Source organism: Petaurus breviceps, unplaced genomic scaffold, assembly GCF_028583685.1.
Source record: "Petaurus breviceps papuanus isolate PSGF00001 unplaced genomic scaffold, PetGlider_PUasm1.0 90205, whole genome shotgun sequence".
Classification (NCBI taxonomy): Eukaryota; Metazoa; Chordata; class Mammalia; order Diprotodontia; family Petauridae; genus Petaurus; species Petaurus breviceps.
In genome coordinates, this window is record NW_027187196.1 from 459499 (window position 1) to 478323 (window position 18825).

At 36.1% G+C, this 18825-nt stretch overlaps 1 protein-coding gene across 3 annotated transcripts in view; it reads right to left on the reverse strand.

Annotated features, from left to right (window-relative positions):
* The window catches only part of CHM (CHM Rab escort protein), a 193997-nt gene that overhangs the window by 12255 nt on the left and 162917 nt on the right, over positions 1-18825 (reverse strand). For all 3 annotated transcript variants that reach the window (XM_069107740.1, XM_069107739.1, XM_069107738.1), the window contains 2 exons: positions 8362-8463; positions 1369-1529 (listed from right to left, as the gene is read on the reverse strand). In XM_069107740.1, coding sequence (XP_068963841.1) covers positions 1369-1529; positions 8362-8463 — 263 coding nt within the window. The remainder of the gene's footprint in view (positions 1-1368; positions 1530-8361; positions 8464-18825) is intronic.

The following is an 18825-nucleotide window of genomic DNA, read 5'->3' on the forward strand; positions in this document are numbered from 1 at the left end:
TTTGCTGGTACTTTGTCTGTCTGTTTTGATGTTGTTTTGCCAGATCTACGTCACCAGCTCCTCCCAGTTCAGGACTCTCTTTTCACATCAACAAGTCCATCCCACAGGTGGGATTAACAAGCTCTGGGTTTTAACACAATCAATTTGAAAACCAAGTCAATACAGGGGAATCTTTATATTCCATTACTATCACACCAACACAAATAACATGGTGTGATTTCTCTTTCTGTCTCTCAATTAAATTTGCAGTAGCATTAATGGTCATTTTTTAGAATCTGTGGTAATTCTCCCTAAAACTTTTTATAGCATTGCAAAAAGATTTCCCAATAATACCACCACCCTAGTTCTAGCACTGTGGTGTCTGGGCCATTGGCTTCTGGGATATTGGCCTAAGTCAAAACATTCATGATATCTTGTTTATTGTGTGTGTGTGTGTGGGGGTGGAATAAAAAAACAAACATGTTTTACAAATTACAATTTTTCTGGACTAAAATGCATTAAGCACATTTTAAATCTGCATTTTCTATGCCTGGCTGGTCATAATTTCTTGAGGTATTTCAGACAGTCAACAACACTTGAGTAATTCAAAAGTACCCACATTAGCCTGGTGGGTTGAATGAGAAGCAAGGGTCCTTTAGGGCATTTGTCTACCTTATTTCCCTCACAAAGTCACCCTCAGGTATTCCTCTACCATCCTTGCAATGGGAATAGGAATTTGAAGATCTTCCCTGTCCCTTAATAGACCTGGGGGGAGTTTGCAGACCTCCCCTGCTGTGAAAGTAAACTCTGCCCTCAATTGGATGAATGTAATCACATGGAGCCTGTGATGGAGGGAATTTGCTGAAGGGTGCAGCAGAGCCCACAGGAAGCTGGTCAGAGCCAGAGAGATAGTAGGAGAGAGAGGAGGAGCTCAGGCAAAGAGATAGAGAGATTCGTGAGTAAATATTGATCTTGTATTGGTTTGTGGGAAGGCTGAAGGATGGTATGCCTCTCAGTGTTATTATGGCTTCTGAATATCTTTAGTACTATGATGGAATCGGCTTTTGGGATTCTGTTTTCTGGTGTCTAAATAAATGCTTCAGTTCTATCCTTTATCTGGAGAGTTTGGTATATTTTGCGATCAAACATCAAGCGATACTTATGGTCATGGTCTTTATCGTGATTATGGGTGCTGTAAATATTGCACTGGAGCTACAATCCTCAAGGAAGCTCAAGGCCTGACTCTTGCATTTAAGGTATTTCAAAAACCTGACTTTGCTGTTCTCGGAAAAACAGAGTCTTAAGACATAGAGCAAAAATGGTGTGGTCCAACATGAAGATTTCATTAAAAAGAAACCAGAAAACTCTGAGATAGATGTAACACCTTACCTGTTGGACAGCATTCTTACTTCCAAGAAAACAGTCTGGTCCAGAGCAGACATACACATTTGAAGGTAGGTCATTATAGGAGTCTCTGCTGATGCCTGAAGAATCTCTCATGTTGAAATAGAGGGCCCACAGAAGGTTTGGCTTTTCTAGTTCTTCATTTTCTAAAAGCAAGACAAAATGTCTATGTATTCACATGCTAAAGAAACAAAAGATCAACAAAAGTGATTTACCAGAGGACTACAGAATCAGAGGTCATATAGTTTCAACCCCTTCATTTTACATATAGAAGCGAGGTAAGTACAGAGGATAAGAGTGCTGGGCCTGGAGTTGGAAAGACCTAAGTTCATATCTGGCCTCAAACACTTACTAGATGTGTGACTCTGAGCAAGTCACTTCACCCCTGTCTGACTCAGTTTCCTCATCTGTAAAACGAAGGTAAGCACCTAACCTCATAGGGTTGTTGTGAGGAGCAAATGAGATTATATTTGTAAAGTGTTTAGCACAGTGCTTGGTACATAGTAGGTGCTTAATAAATGATTATTCCCTCTCCTCCTTCTTCCCCTCCCCCCACTTTACAGAAGAGAAGAGGAGACCCATAAAGGTTAAGTGACTTACCCAAGGTCACATGGGTACTAAGTGGCAGAGAAAGTATTCTAACCTTTTAGGTTTCCTGATTTGAAAGTACAGGTTCTTTTCACTATGCAGGAAGGAGCCAATTGTTAAATTATCAGCTTAATGCAAGTGTGAAAATTATAGCTAGAAGGCATTTTACACATATTTATATATACATCTGTGTGTATGTGTGTGTACATATATGCTATTCTTTCTAAGCACCTACAACTTGAGATCGGAGCAAGTGAACAATTATCTTATTAGCATCTTGATTATGCTTAATTATAGATGATCTAACAGTCTGTCAGTCAGCCAACAAGCATTTGCTAAACATCTATTAAGTGCCAAGCACTGGGCTAACTATTACAGGGACACAAGGAAAGCAAAACAACAGTGTCGACTCTCTAGGGACTCACAGTCTAATAAGAGAGAGAACATGCAAACAACTCCGTACAAACAAGACACACACACACACACACACACACACACACACACACACACACAGGATAAATTGGAGGAAATCTCAGAGGGCAGGCATTGAGAAAGACTTGCAAAAGCTATGGTTTTAGCTGAGACTTGAAGGAAGCCAAGAGACTGAGATGAGGAGGGAGAGAACTCCAGGTATAGGGGACAGAGTTGGGAGATAAGGATCTTGCTTGAGGAAGAGCAAGGAGGTCAAAGTCACTAGACTGTAAAGTACTTGAAGGGGAATGCGAAGTTTGGGAAGGCAGAAAAGCGCCCAGTAACTTTAAAAGTCAGACAATTCAATTACAAAGTGCTCCTTAAAGAAACAAAGAAGCTAAATAAAAATGATCTTGCCAAAGTTAATCTATGCTTTATATTTTTTATACTAACCGAAGCTAATTTATGCTACTGAATTATCAATACAGAACTTGACAAAATAATAACAAAATTTATTTGGAGAAACAAAAGATGCAAAATATCAAAAGAAATGTTGAAAAGACCAAGGCAAGAAGGGAAATAATACTTTTAGACCTCAAACTATATTATAAAGCAGCAGCATCTGCTACTGGTTAAAAAATAAAGCAGTAAATCAATGGAATATACCAAAGAAGTAAGAATCAGAAAGAATGGAACTCAATAATCTAGCATTTAATAAAGCAGAAAACATAAATTAACTAGGAAAAAACTCCTCATTTAATAAAGATTGCTGGGAAAACTGGAAAGCAATTTGGTGGACATTAGGCTTAGATCAACACCTTATACCAATCAATCAGTAAACATTTATTAAGTGCCTACTATGTGCCAGGAACTATACTAAACAACATATTCTGCAATACATTCTAAATGGATATACAACTTTAATATTAAAGATTATTCTATTAAAAAATTAGAAGAGAATCAGAGCTATATCTCTCACAACTATGGCTAAGAGATGTGTTCATAACAAACAAGGAATAGGGGCAATTACAAAACATAAAATAGATAATATTGATTACATGAAATTGAAAAGCTTCTGCACTGACAAAATTAATGCACATAGTAAAAGAAGGGAAGTGGTCAAATAGGAAAAAAGTCTTTGTATCCAATTTTTTTATAAGAGTTTTGCATCCAGGATATATAAACAATTTATACACACATATATTTAAAAAGTCACTTCTCCAACAGATATATGGACAAAGGATATAAATAAATAGTTCTCAAAAGTATTCACAACCATATGAAAGAATGCTCCCAATCACTAAAAATAGGAGAGATGCAACTCAAAACAATGCTGAGATTCCATATCACACCATGCAAACTGGCAAAAATGGCAATAGTTAATTTTCAGGAATTGTGGAATAATAGGCAAACTAAATAAATACACTGTTGGGAGAGCTGTGAAATGCTCCAACTATTTTGGAAAGTAATTTGGAGTTATGCCAATAAAATGACTAAAATGTCCATACTTTTAAAAGCCAATTCCATTATTGAGTTTATACCCTAAGGAAGAAACTGAGAAGAAAATGCCTCATATATGCCAACATATTTCTAGCAGGATCTTTTGTGATAGCAAAGAAATGGAAACAAAGTAGATGCCCACCAACTGGGAAATGGCTTAACAAATTGTGGCACATGAATGTAGTGGAGTATTATTTTGCTTCATGAAATTATAAAAGTGATGATTACAGAGAATTTTGTAAAGATTCCGAGGAACTGATGAACATTAAAGTAAGCAGAGCCAAGAAAATAATATACACAATGGTTACAACAATGCACATGGAAAGAACAACACACCAAAAAATCAACTACTGCAGCAGGGGAGGGGGTGTGTGGGGAGGTGGGGGGGAGAGGGCAGGTAGGTGGTGCAACGGATAGAGCACCAACCCTGGAATCAGAAGGACCTGAGTTCAAATCTGCCCTGACACTCACTAGCTGGGCAAGTTAGTTAACCCCAAGTGCCTCCAAAAAAAACTTTTTTAATAAAGAAATTGCAGGGAGGCTAGGTAGTGCAGTGAATGAGAACCTTCCCTGTTGTAAGGAGGACCTGAGTTCAAATTCGACCTCAGACACTTAACATGTACTAGATGTGTGACTTTGGGCAAGTCATTCAACTGCAATTGCCCTGCCCTCCCTTCTCCAAAAAAAAAAAAAAAAAAAGAAAGAAATTGCCACAGCCATCTCAACTTTCCTCAACCACCCTGATCAGTCAGCAAACATCAACATAGAGGCAAGACCCTCTACCAACAAAAAGATTACAATTTGCTGAAGGGGCACATCAAGGCTAGCATTTATTTTAAAGCAATCAAGTTTTTTTTTAATTAAGGTATATACATTGCTTTTTTAGATATAATACTACTGCACACTTAATAGAGTACAGCATAGTGTAAATATACATTTAAATGCACTGGGAAACCAAAAAATTTGTGTGACTTGTTTTATTGCGACATTTGCTTTATTATGGTGATGTGAAACTGAACCCGCAATATCTCCAAAGTATGCCCATATTACAATTCACAGAGAGTTGCTAATTTTCTCACAGTATATACAGACACACACATATTATCTATCATCTGCTAACTTTAAGTTAATCACAAAATTCAATTATTCTAACAGTCCATTTCTCCAACAATTCTAGAGAGATGGGAGTGGCAATTTTTAACAATAATTTTAATTAAAGTAACAATAATTTCAATTAAAGTGGCATAGTCTGTCCCTCTACTCAAACTAACTTATTATTTACTTGTTGCCAACACAGAAAACAAGATTCTAAAAGTTACTTTCAAAGAGATGAGGAAGTTAGCTTCCTGGTGTTTAAAAATAAAAAACAGAAAAAAAACAAAAAACGCTGCAAGCTGTGGAATTAGTCTGTGTTCCAGTTAATCATTATTTGGCCAATGCTAGAGTTTTCCCAAGGGTCTCTACCATTTCTTCTTTTCATGGCTAAATTCCTTTTCACCAATATGAAATACAATGATGTAAATAACTGTTACCAAGCAATGATGCTGCTAGGAAGTTGGTAAAACAAATGAAGTTGATACCAAATGTCAGAGGCAGAGAGGGAACAGATGATGTTTTCATAGTAAAAGTAAACCTGTCAAGCACTAAGACATAATACTAAAGAAAAAAAAGGTTTTGGATTTTGTTGTGGACCTTGATTTTCTAGGTAAAATAGACCACTCATCCTACCAACTAGAACCAAAGAGGTTCTTCACTTTTCAAAACTATGCCAATGCTCTAAGAAGGGGGCTTAGAACAGTTAATACCATTTTCTCATTTTCTCATGGGCAACAACTGGTGCCTTAAGCTTAGACTATATAATTCTTCTTTGGTTCAGAAGGTAAAGCTAAGCTTAATTCCTTGATGTCCCACAAGAACCTAGTTTTGTGGTCTGGGCTGCTGAAAATTTTGCTATCCAAATTTACCAATAGTGAGCAATTGATCACTTTTTGCCAATTACAATCTAACATGGAGCTGACAGGTCTAGTATAGATTAAGATCAATACTTCATAAAATTGAAGTTCCATTTTCAATAACTGAAATATTAAGTGGGGGCACAGACAGGGAAGGGAACAAGCATTTACAGAGTGCCCACTCAGTTGAGAAAACTAAGGAAAACAAAGGTGAAGGGGCTTACCAGAGGTCACATAGCTAGTAAAAGTCTGAGGCTGGATTTGAAATCAGGTCTATCACTCTATCCACTGTGCTACTTAACTTCCCATGGATGTGTGAGAGAGTGTGTGACCCACAAATGAATGTGAGAGATATTGTGGAGGTAGAATTAACAAGATTTGGCAACTTGCTAGAGCAGAAAGGAGGAAGAAATTCCAAAGTTATGAACCTGAATAACAGAGAGAATGGTGAAACCCTGAACAGAAATAGGGAATTTTTGAAGATGGCCATTTTGAGGGTGGGATAGGGTGCATGGAGTCAAGAGAGAGAAAGAGTTCCATTCTGAACACTTTGAATTTGAAATGTCTATAGGACATCAAGAGGAAATATCCAGAAGGTAATCAGAAATGCATGACTAGCATCCAGGAGAGATATTAGGGCAGGATATATAAAAATGGGAGCCATCTGCATACAGATGACACCTTACACCACATCAACAAGACTGGATAGCAAGGGCAACCTTACAGGTATTTTTATGGCAAGGGTTCAAGTAATTATTATACTTAAGAGGTTACTGTTTTCTACAAAAAAAATACATGATCTGACAATGTGACAATGCTAACCTAACACATGCACTTCTAAAATCCTGCAGCTTGGAACAAAAAGTAAACATGAGTTAGAAAAAAAAATCTGTTCCTTTAGCATCTATTTTTAAATAATAATTCCAGAGTTTCAGCAAAAATGTTTCTAGCAAATGATATTTAAAATACAGATTAAATTCATCAATCTGTGAAAACGGGGTTCTCTTTGCAGAGAGCAATTCATTTTAGTGCATTAAAAGTTCTTCTTCCTTAGAAAGTTCCTTCTTCCTCATTTAGGCAGGAAAATGAATCGAGTCCTCTTCTCCAGGTGACTTTGCCTCTTTGACCTGCCATGGCCCAGTGCTCACTTTATCTGGTGATTCATTTTCAAGAACTCCAACAGTATTTGTTCTGACATTTTAATTAAAATACGACCACTACCTCATCCTGATGATAAAAAGGCCCATGTGTCAGTGAAAACTAGCTTTTCAGTGCCTCGGTGCACCTGAGGACCCTTCTGATCTCAGAGTTCTTACTAAAGAATTTCAGTCAGGTTCTAAACAATACATCATTTCAAAATGGGATCACTTTAAACATTAAGATGAATGCTTTTTTAATAAATGGCTAGAAGATGTTAAGTAATGAACGTGCATTTGCTCCCCAAGCTGATTTTTACAAATAACTACAAAATGTATTTTTTTATAAAAGGATCCATAGCTTCAGGGGAAGTGTGCTCATCAGCCACGGATACTGGCTATAGCAGAAAGCCTCACTGGAATGAGCATGCAGCAAAAAGAATTAGCAAAGCCTCTGGTATTATGGACAACGTTTGGAGTTTACGTAAGCAAATTCTGGATTTGATTAATGCCAAAGGCTAAAAACAGAATTCTGTACTTGAACTAGAATAATATTTCAGTAAAATTTATGGCAAATTCGTAATTAACAGTTGAAACAGCAATCATAAACATTTATGAAGCTTAAATATGGAGAAAATCTTGATATTTAGTAAAAACCAGGTCAAATACCAACTCACAATGAAATTATACATTCAGATTGGAGAAATTCACTTAGGCAGTACAAATTGAAGTAAGTTGGTCACATCATTGTTAGCATTAGAGAATGAAGCAATTTTGTATTCTCTTATGTAAATCTATAAGCCTATCTCTGCTTCTCTTCATTAAGACCCCAAAAAACACTGCATGTAGCAAGAGGGTAAAAAGAGATTACAATAGGAGAGAACAAGACCCAAGCCACATGGACAGACACGGCCAACCAAAGGAAATAAAGAAATGACATCTGAGGAAACAAGATTCAAATGTGTACTCCTAGAAGGTAAACTGCCACGCATTCGATGGAAACATGGATTCAAAGGGCCATTTGTGTCTCTGAACATAAAAAATAAACACTCAATTTGTTTGAGTTGCCCTCTTGTGGCCCAACCTTGATAATGCAATGATGATTTTTTTTTCTTCTGAGTTTTCAGTAGGATTGTTACATTAAAAAAAAAAAACAAATGTCCAAGTGATGTACACTGTGAAGGCCCTGACTGATTAGAAAGGATGGCTACACATTTCATCTGTTGCACTAATAATGAGTTTTTTTTTTACATTCACTCAGTTAATAAGATTCTAATTCTAATATAGTGCTTGTGAAATGTCGCACATTGCATTTCAGGAGACAAGTAAAAGGAAAATTCAGATACAAAGTTAAACTATCTTTCTATCAAGAATGGCCAGAATATTCTTACCCAACTCTGCCTCAGCGTATGGGGTGAACAATTTCTGCACAACTGACTCTAAATCTTCTCTTGCTGTTGTTTTTGAGGATGGACAAGTCAAATGGACGAGATCTGTTCAAATGCAGGAGAAAAGAGAATGGAGAGAAACAATGAGGTTAGTATATTTGGATTCCTGGCTTGTATACCTCAAAAGTGCAGCAACTGGGGTTTCTCTGACACAGGGATACAAGCACTTAAATATTCCAAGCCAGCGTTTAGTAATGGGATCCCTTATACACAGTGAACAAGGTTATTTTTTCAAAGCAGATTTTTGAATTCAACATTGCAATAAAGCATTACCATTTCAGACTGCATTAATTAAGAATTTGCCAGATTTATTATATTATATACTGTTTGTTCTGTAGAAGAGACTAATTAAAATTTTAATCATTTAGAATAAAATTTTTAAGCATTCTAGAAAAACCCAAGTATACATGAAACCACCAATATGCTAACAAATTATGGATTTATTAAATTGTATCCACAATGACTTCTATTTAATAATATATTTTGCTGGCTTAGTTTGAATAACTTGATCCACTTGATAACAAACATGTTAAAAATAGTCTGTACTCCAGGCTATTCATTTGAGAAAACTCTCCTCTTCAATGATTTCGAGTGAATGAGGTTTTATTCACATTGTTCTTTATGAAATCTGAAGCCTTGACTTTAAAGCTTCGGTTTTTCAGGCTAAAGAACATCACATATTTAAAGAAGATGCTTCTTGGCAAAGTACAATATTGTACAAGGAAGAGAAAGGGTCCAAGATTCAATTCAGCAAGCTCGTGAAAAATCAGGGTTCGGAGATCCCTAGAGGTAGGAAAGGCTCTGAGGTGACAGTAAGATGGTAGCAGGAGGGAGACTCTAGAGTCTAGCAGCATGTCAATACCAACTCCAACAGTAGACATCAAGGATGGTCCATTTGTTGTGACACCCCCGGCCGCCATATCCCCATTCTTGTCCAAAGTTATTTCAATCTACTGAGGAGAATTCCCTCTACTGCCCAAACATCTTTCCAATTTTGTAATGGAAATCGATGTGAGAAAGGACGTAGGGTTATAAGAATTCATTTCACAAATAATTTAGCTGTAAAGTATTTTTTAATGGCAGAGATACTCAATATTTATGCTCATTGCACTTAGCTTTCCTAGCTCTTTATCTTTGTGCCCATTTGACACAAAAGTCCCAAGTCTCAAGTCTCTGTGAAGACCCGTGTTACTTAAGCACAATTTGTCATGCTTATGAAAATACTGCAGTGATTCCTAGCCTCAGTTTTAGAACACGCGAAGAAAATGATTAGTTATCTCAAAGGTCACCTCCACAATTCTCACATTTAACTTAATTTTATTTCACTGAAATAAAAATATGCTTGACAACTTTTTTCAGGGGGAGAAAGGGAACAAAGGTCAAGATCAAAGAGGGTCTTACAAGTCTAAGGAATAAGATAATTGTTCACATATTATAATTTCACTATCCTAGCTTCTCTCTCCATCTTGGATAGGTACCACATTGTAACATGTCCCTTCCATCTTAAAAAAAAAAGTCTACATTTCTTCATAGAGTAAATTTTTTGTGGTGGTGAAGGGAGGTGAGGGCCAAACAAAATCTACCTAGGAAATAATTTTAAGATCAATCAACAAGCATTTAGTAAGATTCTATGTGCTAGGCACAGTCTTAGGCACTGGGGATGTAAAAGCAAAACCCCAAATGTCCCTGCCTCTGAGGAGCTTTGTTTCCATTAGGGAGAAACAAGCCCACAATAGAAGCACATACAAAATCATCACAAAGTAAATATAAGGGATTCTCTTTTTCAGAGGATGAAGGACTGGAGATCAGAAAGTGCTTCCTGTAGGGGGGAAACACTTTAGCTGCACTCTGAAGGAAACTGGGACTTTGAAGAAATAGAAGTGATGAAGGAATGAATTTCAGGCATTGGGGACAGCCAAGGTAAAGGCAGAGAGACCGGAAATGAAATGGCATGTGTGAGAAACAGCAAGTAGGCCAGCAGGATAGGATTAGAGAGCACAGCAAGGGAATATGTTTAACAAGAGGAAGCACCAGGTCTTCTGCCTGCACTCTCAATTTTCCAGTTCCTTCCTGTCCAATTAAATGTGACTACATTATTAAAAGTCTAACCATTCATGGGAAATTCCGAGGATTAACATGAATTCACATGAGTACTTTAATAACTTCAAGAAAATGTATTTTTAAAAAATCTCTTACAGGCTATAGTGTTAGCTCTGCTAAACAGGAACTCTCCTCTCTCTCTCTCCTCCATAGCTTTTTTCTCCTCTATTTCTATCTCTCCCTCTTTCTCTCTCTCTTCCACATCTCTTTCTCTCTTCCTCCTCCCCCTCTCCCCACTCTCTTTATCTCTCTCTCCCTTTCTTTTCTTTTCTTCTCTCTCTCTCTCTCTCTCTGTTTCTCCTCTTCCTCTCCTCCACATGTTATATAAACATACACATGATTTACATAGTTGCACATGTCCTATTTCCACACAGAAATACAGAGCAGTTTCATCCTCCATTTGAAGCTGGATCTGTAGACTCATTTTTTCCTTCTTTTCAACCTGTGACAAGCTCCTTTTCTTGTTGCCTAAGTCGCCTTGCTGCCTCCTTCTCATCTTTGTCTCTCGTTCTCCCTGAATGACAGCTGGCCTGAAGTTGCATTCTTCTTTCATTCTCAATATTTCTCTAATGGTTGCTTAGGCTCCCTCCCTGCTAAGAGGCCGGCTGCCCAGGCCAGCTTTGTGCCTCTGCCCATACCACAGCAGGCGCTCCTTGGCCATGGATAAAACCATGGCTTAGCCAAAGATTTCCTTAATGCCTGGCAATAATCTCCTGTATCTCACTGAACACGTTAGCATCAACACTCAATTACTGAAGCTGCATCTCCAGGGACTGGAAAATACACACTAACAGAAAATCCTTGAAATAATTTCTATTTGCGGTGATAATAGAGTCATAGTCATATTCAGACACACAGAGATCACCAGGAAGAGATTTCTGGGCCCCCATAGAAAATGTGCAAAGTAAATAGCCTACTAAGCTCCCTTCAGGTTTTGATGTGCTATTTTACAATGGCTTGATTATCTCTACACCTCTTCAAAAATAATTTCTTCCTGTAAATTCATTTCAAATCCAGTAAGGACTTATCCAAAGCTGAAAACAGCACGCTTCAGAGGCTATGCCTTCCCACTCACTCAAACATCCCCCTTTTTTTTGCCCAGGCTTTTTGTTCTTCTCCATTGTACCTAACATTTACTTTGCTCAATAAAGGCTCAACAACAACCAATGGGCTGGGGCAAAGTACACTTTTCCCTAATGATGACATTTCATTAGTATCAATAATGACAATTACTACCATGTGAATCCAGCAGAATCAGTAACTATGGAAACCTTTCTCCCTGGCCTCACATGAGAGTATAAAAGGCTTGAGGGTCCATTAAAAAACCCAAGCGCTTTTGTACACGTTGCTCCTTCTACCTCATCTGGTAACTTTTGTTCAAAGATTTAATGGATTCGAAAATTACAAAATGAGTTTCCTGTTAGTGGTCTTTTGTCTCCAGTAGTGCTAGTGTATCTGCCCATGGTGGATATGTATAGGCAACAGAGAAACGTTGAAAGGGAAAGGCCTTAATTCACAGGGTGCACAAGTGATACTTGAAGCCGCCTAAGGACCAGGGAGCCAACAACATTCAGACAAGCGAATGAATGACTCTGAAGTGACAGTGATGAAAACACCAAAAATCTTCCAGGTAGAAGCTATTGAACACGAAACTGAGGGAAAAAGCAGTGCATTACCAACAGATTGGGAACACTCTTGGCCCATGTCATTAAGTTATTTTCTTATTCAACGTCTTAATACAGTCAGTGTTTCTGTTTAAAATGAACAAAGTTAACAAATAACCAGATGATTTAAAACTACTTTGAGAGGCATCGAAAACTTACTTAAATATAAGTCTTTCGATGATGAAGTATCTCAAATGAACAATTTCAATATAAATGGAAATAGAAACAGAAACTTTGGCAAGTACTTTCAATTCAGGAAAAGTCAGGCAATCTCTTTTTCAGGTTTCTAGCACTACTCTCCACTGGAACAACACAGACACAAACAGACCAGCCTTTCTCAAAAACAGTGAAAATACCTGTTTACGTGCTAGACGAATGGATTCTGCTTTCTAATTCAGGGCAATGTCACTCAGTAAAATAGAACATGCTTACCAGAGAACGGACATGCCTAGCAATTTCTTTATGAATTAGTGACTGCACAGCACAAGTCTCTATATATGTAAGAGCTATATCCTTGCTACTGCTAAGAGACAAAGAATGGCATTTGGAGCAGGTACATTGTAGCATTCAAGCACACAGTGGGCACTGCTGGCTTCTCTGAAGAAAACAATGGAACATTCAAGTCAGCTTGTAGATTCCCTAAAGAATTTAGAAAGCAATACAAAAAGTCAACTTAAGAACATAAGCTCAAGTATTTACTTTAGAAAATCAATTCTCTGCTTTATAACAGTATTAAGAATAAAGGAATTCATTTAGAAAATCAGGCAAAGGTCAACAAAATCCAAAAAGGCTGAAAAGCCAATTGCCTTAATTCCCTAATCGTACATTTATGAAGTATGCAGAGCATTTTCTTAGGTCAGACAACAACATAATTCAGGGATCTGATTTTGTCACTCGATTAAAAACACAGTGATTTTGAAAGTTGTAAGTACTCCTTCTGCCAACCATGATCCCAGCCCCTCTAAGGCCTAGAGGAAAGTGAACCTTTGATAATATAATATGAGATGTTGATAACATGGAATTCAAGAGGGACAAATACAAACTTTAAGCCTTGTATTTAAAAAAAAATCAACAACTTCATAAGTATAGGTGAGGCATGTCTAGACAGCTGTTTCTCTAAAAAAGAACCAGGAATTTAAGAAGACAGCAAGTTCAAATTGACAGTGTGATATGGCAGCCAAGAAAATCAATGTGATCTTAAGAAAGAAAAGGTCTAAAATCTCAAGGGAAGGAAATAATGGAAAAAATAGCAATGAAGCATGATTAGATTTGCCAGATATCAAACTGTATTAAAAAGCAGTAATCATCCAAACTATTTTTGTAAATGAAAGAATGAGTCAGTGAAACAGACCAGATAAGTAAGACTTAGAAATAAAAGAACAATCAGAAAGTCAGGCCAAGAACTGAGATATAAGGACTGGGGATACAGATAGGGAAAAATAGTCCCTACCCTCAAGGAGCTCACAATCTAAAGGTAGAAACAACATAGAAATAACTAGGTACATACCCAAAGATCTACAGTGTAAATAAGAATTTATCTCAAAAGGGAAGGCATTCACAGCTACAGAGGGAAGGAAAGGCTTTGAGTTAAGACTTGAAGGAAGGCAGGGAGATTCAGTGGCGGAGTCAGGGACTCTGGGACAGAAGGGAGGCCAGGGACAGAAGGCAGGGACAGAAAGGAGGCCACAGTGCCAGAAAGCCAAGTGTGCAGGAGAATGACGTGTAAGAAGAATGGAAAGGGGGAAACAAGTCAGGTTGTGAGGAGCTTGAAAAACCTTGGAATCAAGAAAAATATTTTTAAAAAGTAAATAGTGTGAACAATTGGAAAGGACTACACAAAAGATATAGTATTTACATTCTAATGGGGGAGAAAAAAAGAATTGTCCCCTCCCAACTCTAATGTCATCAAAGGTCACAGAGGGAGTTAAATAAGACAAAGGGTCAGGGAGTGGGTTTTGTTAAGTTTTGACAGTCTTAAGTGAAGAAGAAAAGGAAGGGAAAAAAGGATAAAATAGGGAGGAAAGAAGGGAATTTATTATTTCACGTAATTGGAGTATGCAAAGAGAAAACTACAAAAAAGGAGTGAGGCTAGTGGGCATCCCTTGAAATACACTTCCATCTGAACTAGTTAAAAAAGGCTAGAACACATATACACACAGAAAAAGTTTAGTGGAAAAATACATTCAACTCAACAGGAAAACAAGAGGGAAGGGGCAATGGGGAGAAGGGTGAAGAAGAGAGGGGGTAGACTAAGGGACAGATGAAACATAAGCAAATGAAACTATCTTCAGAGGGTGGAGCATGAAGGGGGTTTAAAAAGAAAGCAAGAGTAATAATATGCGATTGTGTCTGGGCAAAAGGAAGAGAAGTGGGGCAGGGAACTGGAAATAGATGGTATCAACCACAGATCAGTAGTGCTATGCACACATTTCTTCTGATTTACTATCCTCTTTTTTTGTAAAGGGGGGGGAGCAGGGGACAAAGAGGAGAAAAAGTATAAGAGAAGAGGATGGAGGGAAATACACAATCGATGATCATAACTGTTTACATTAATAAGATGAACTCACCTATAAAAGAGGAGAGCAGAATGGATAAGAAAACAGAATCAAACAAGAAGGTGTTTATCCAAAAACACACTTGAAACATAAAGATTCAAGAAGGGTTATAAAAAGGGGATGGGGCAAAATAGATTAGGTTTCAGCCAAATTTTAAAAAGAAGTAGAATCATTATCTCAAATAACAAGGAAATATAAAAAATGGACTTGGTGCAAAGAGAAAGGAAACTGCATTATGCTTAAAAGGAACCACAAACAATAAATTAATATCAATATATACCATATATACACCAAATGGCATAGCATCTAAATACATAAAAGAAAAGTTTAACAAGTTGTAGGGAGAAATTGAGAGCCAAACTTTAATGTTGGGGAACGTCAAATGTACCTTTGAGATCTAGTAAAATCTAACAGAAAGACAGGAAGGAAGGAAGGGAGACAGAGAGACAGACAGAGAGAGAGAGACAGAGAGACAGAGAGAGAGAGAGACAGAGAGACAGAGAGACAGAGAGAGACAGAGACAGAGAGAGAAAGAAAGAAAGAAGAAAGAAAGAAAGAAAGAAAGAAAGAAAGAAAGAAAGAAAGAAAGAAAGAAAGAAAGAAAGAAAGAAAGAAAGAAAGGAAGGAAGGAAGGAAGGAAGGAAGGAAGGGAGAAAGGAAGGAAGGAAGGAAGAGGGAGGTGGAAAGACAGAAAGAAAAAAGGAAAGAAAAGAAGGGAGGGAGAGAGAGAAAGGGAGAAAGAAAGGAAAGTTAGAGAACTGAAAATAATTTTAGAAAAGTGATAGATCTCTGGTAATCACTGAATTTCTCAACTGTGTAATGTACCTTTATAAAAATTATATTGGGGTACAAATTCAAAATCAAATGTGGAAAGGCAGTAATATTAAACATAAGCTTTACTGACCATAGAGCCAAAAACAAAAACTTTTATTCAGTAAAATGTATTTGAAGAAAGGATTAAAATTGAAGACTAAATAATCTTAGACAAACTGGTAACTCAAAGAACAAATAGTAGAAATAATAGATAATTTTATTTTTTTAAAGAGACAATATGACAGCATGCTAAAATTTTTTGGATACAATCAAAGTAATCCTTGAGTGAAAATTTCTGTCTCTAAGCCAATAGTTATTTTTTTCTGTCATGGAATGCTAAGACAATTTGACAAAGTTTATGGATATCTTCTCAAAATAATTTTTAACTGCATATTACAAAATAAAAAGACTTACTTAAGAACATCAACTATACTGAAAGATAGTTATCAAAATCTTTAAAAAATATATATCATAGACCCCTGGTTAAGAAACCCTGATCTAAACTCTTTCATCATCAAGAAAGAAAAAAACAGATCAATGAATTGGGCATGCAACTAAAAATACTAAATAAAAAATGCTACAAGATAAAAACTCCAAATGAATAATAGAAATTCTGAAAAACAAAGAGAATATTAATAAAGCTGAAATTAAAAACCCTCACTGAATTAAGAAATAAAACTAACAGCTGGCATTTGAAATAAAAATTTGATAAAGCACCAGTTAATCTGATATTTTAAAGAAGAAAATCAAATTACCAACTTAAAAAATGAAAAATGAGAATTCACAAGAAATGAAGAATAAAAGAAATTATTAGAAACTATTTTGCCCAACTATATTTCAACAGGACACAACAACTGAAATGAAATGGATTACTATATTAAATAATATAAAATGTTTTAATGAAGTTAATAAACAGAATTTAAATGACTCAATCTCAAGAAAAGAAACCAAACAAGTCATAAATGAAATCCCAAAGGAAAAAAAAAATCTGGGGTCAAATGGCTTTACAAGTGAATTCTATCAAATATTCAAACAATAATTTATTCCAATATTGCATAAACTGCAAAAATGAAAAGAGAAGGGCTCCTACCAAATTTCTTCTAAGATACAAATATTGTCTTGATACTTAAACCAGGGAAATTCAATATGAAGAAAGAAAACTACAGAAAAAAATCCCTAATGAATATAAATGCAAGAATTTTTAAATATGAGCAAAGAGACTAAAACAACATATTAAAAAAAATTACATACTCTGCTGAAAACAGATTTGTACCAGGAATGCAGTAACACTTCAATGTTAGGAAAACTATAAACATAATAGACGTGTATTAATAATGAGAGCCCCAGCAATCATATAATTATATCAAGAGATGCAGAAAAAGCTTTTGACAAAATATAACATCCATTTCTGTTAAAACATAAAAATGCTAGAAAACAGAGAAATACATGGCCTTTTTCCATAACATGGTAAATAGCATCTATTTAAAACCAAGAGCCAGAATCATAAGTAAAGGGAATAAACTATAGACCTTTCCAATAAAAATGAGGTAAAGCAAGACTATTCATAGTCCTAGAAATGCTAGCTATAAGAAAAAGGAATCAAAGGAAAATGGGCAAAAGGGAGGAAAATCACTTTTTTGCAAATATACTGGTCTATATACAGAACTCTAACTCTAATCCTAATTGAGATGTTCTTAACCTGAGGTCTGTGGATTTTAATATTTCAATATAATTGGGTTTCTTTGTAATCATAAGGATTGTATTTTATACTTGTAAAACATCATTCTGAGAATGGATCCATAAGCTCCAATAGACTGCCAAAGGGGTTCATTACATACCAAAAAAAAAAAAATTAGGAATTCCTGCCCTAAATTAACTAAAAAAAAAAATTGAAATTATTAATAAATTCAGCAAAGTTGCAGAAAATAAAATAAATCCACAAAAAACATCAGCAATTCATTACCAATGAATTACCAAACATTACCAATAAAAGGAAGAAAAATTCCATTTTAAAATAACTACAGATGTGTAAAATATTTAGGAGTCTGTATAAAGACACACATGAAAATTATATGAATACAATAACAAAATACTTTGTGAAAAGAAATAAAGGCATAAATAATTGGAGAAATAACTGCTCCTAGATAAGCTGAGCCAACATAATAAAAAATCTTCACACTACTTAAATTAATTTACTCTCACATATTTAGTGCCATACAAAACCACAAAAGAATTACTTCAGAAAGCTAGGAAAAAATAATAACAAAATGTATCTGGAGGAACAAAAGGTCCAGAATCTCAAGACAAATATTGAACAAAAATGGGAAGAGGACCTAGCAGTACTAAATCTCAAATTATACTCCAAAGGAGAACTCATCAAAACTAAGTGACACTGGCTGGAAAATAGAGAGGTCAATCAGTGAAACAACCTACTGAAGTGAATGAATACAATAGGCTAGTGTTGGATTAGCTCCTAGGAAGAATTCACTCTTGGACAAAAACTAGAAAGCAGCCTAGCAGAAATTAGCTTTTGACCAATGCCTCCTGCCATATAACAAGACAGACAGTATGTATAGGCACATGACTTAGACATAAAAGATCACACCATAAACAAATTAGAGGACCAAGGAAGAAACTACATTTTGGCTCTATGAATAGGGGAAGAGTCTATGAACAAATAAGGAATAGAGAGGATTTCAGAAGGCAAAATGGACAAATCAATGCAGTCAAAATGAGAAGAGAAAGTTACCTGGGGCAAAATCTTTGCAGAAAGTTGTTCTGAAAAAGCCTCTTTCCAAGACATATAAAGAACTCATTTCCTGATTGATAAATGGTCGATACGGACAGGTAGTTTTAAAAATTCTTAAACACACACACACAAAGAGCATTTCTAGAGGTGCAATGGAACACAAAAACAATGAGATATGAAACTATTATTCTCCATTTCATATTTATACATATGTATATTTGTATTATATATATTTACATACATACACATACACACATTCTACATGGTATTTTCAAAACTATCCTATTTGCCTTTACTTTGGAACATTTTTCAGCTCTCTTCTGCACATTTCTTAAAATGGTGCGAGAGCTCTCTTAAGACATCGCTATTGTTAACTCCTCTGATTACAGTCAGCTTTGCAGGCTCAATTATTCTCGGTTTAAGACACCGTCCTTTGGAATACTGTAACACAAGATCCACTCTCATTTATAGTAGAAGGTGGCAGGTCTTCTCCGATTCTGATAGTGGCTCCCTGGTACTTGAATTG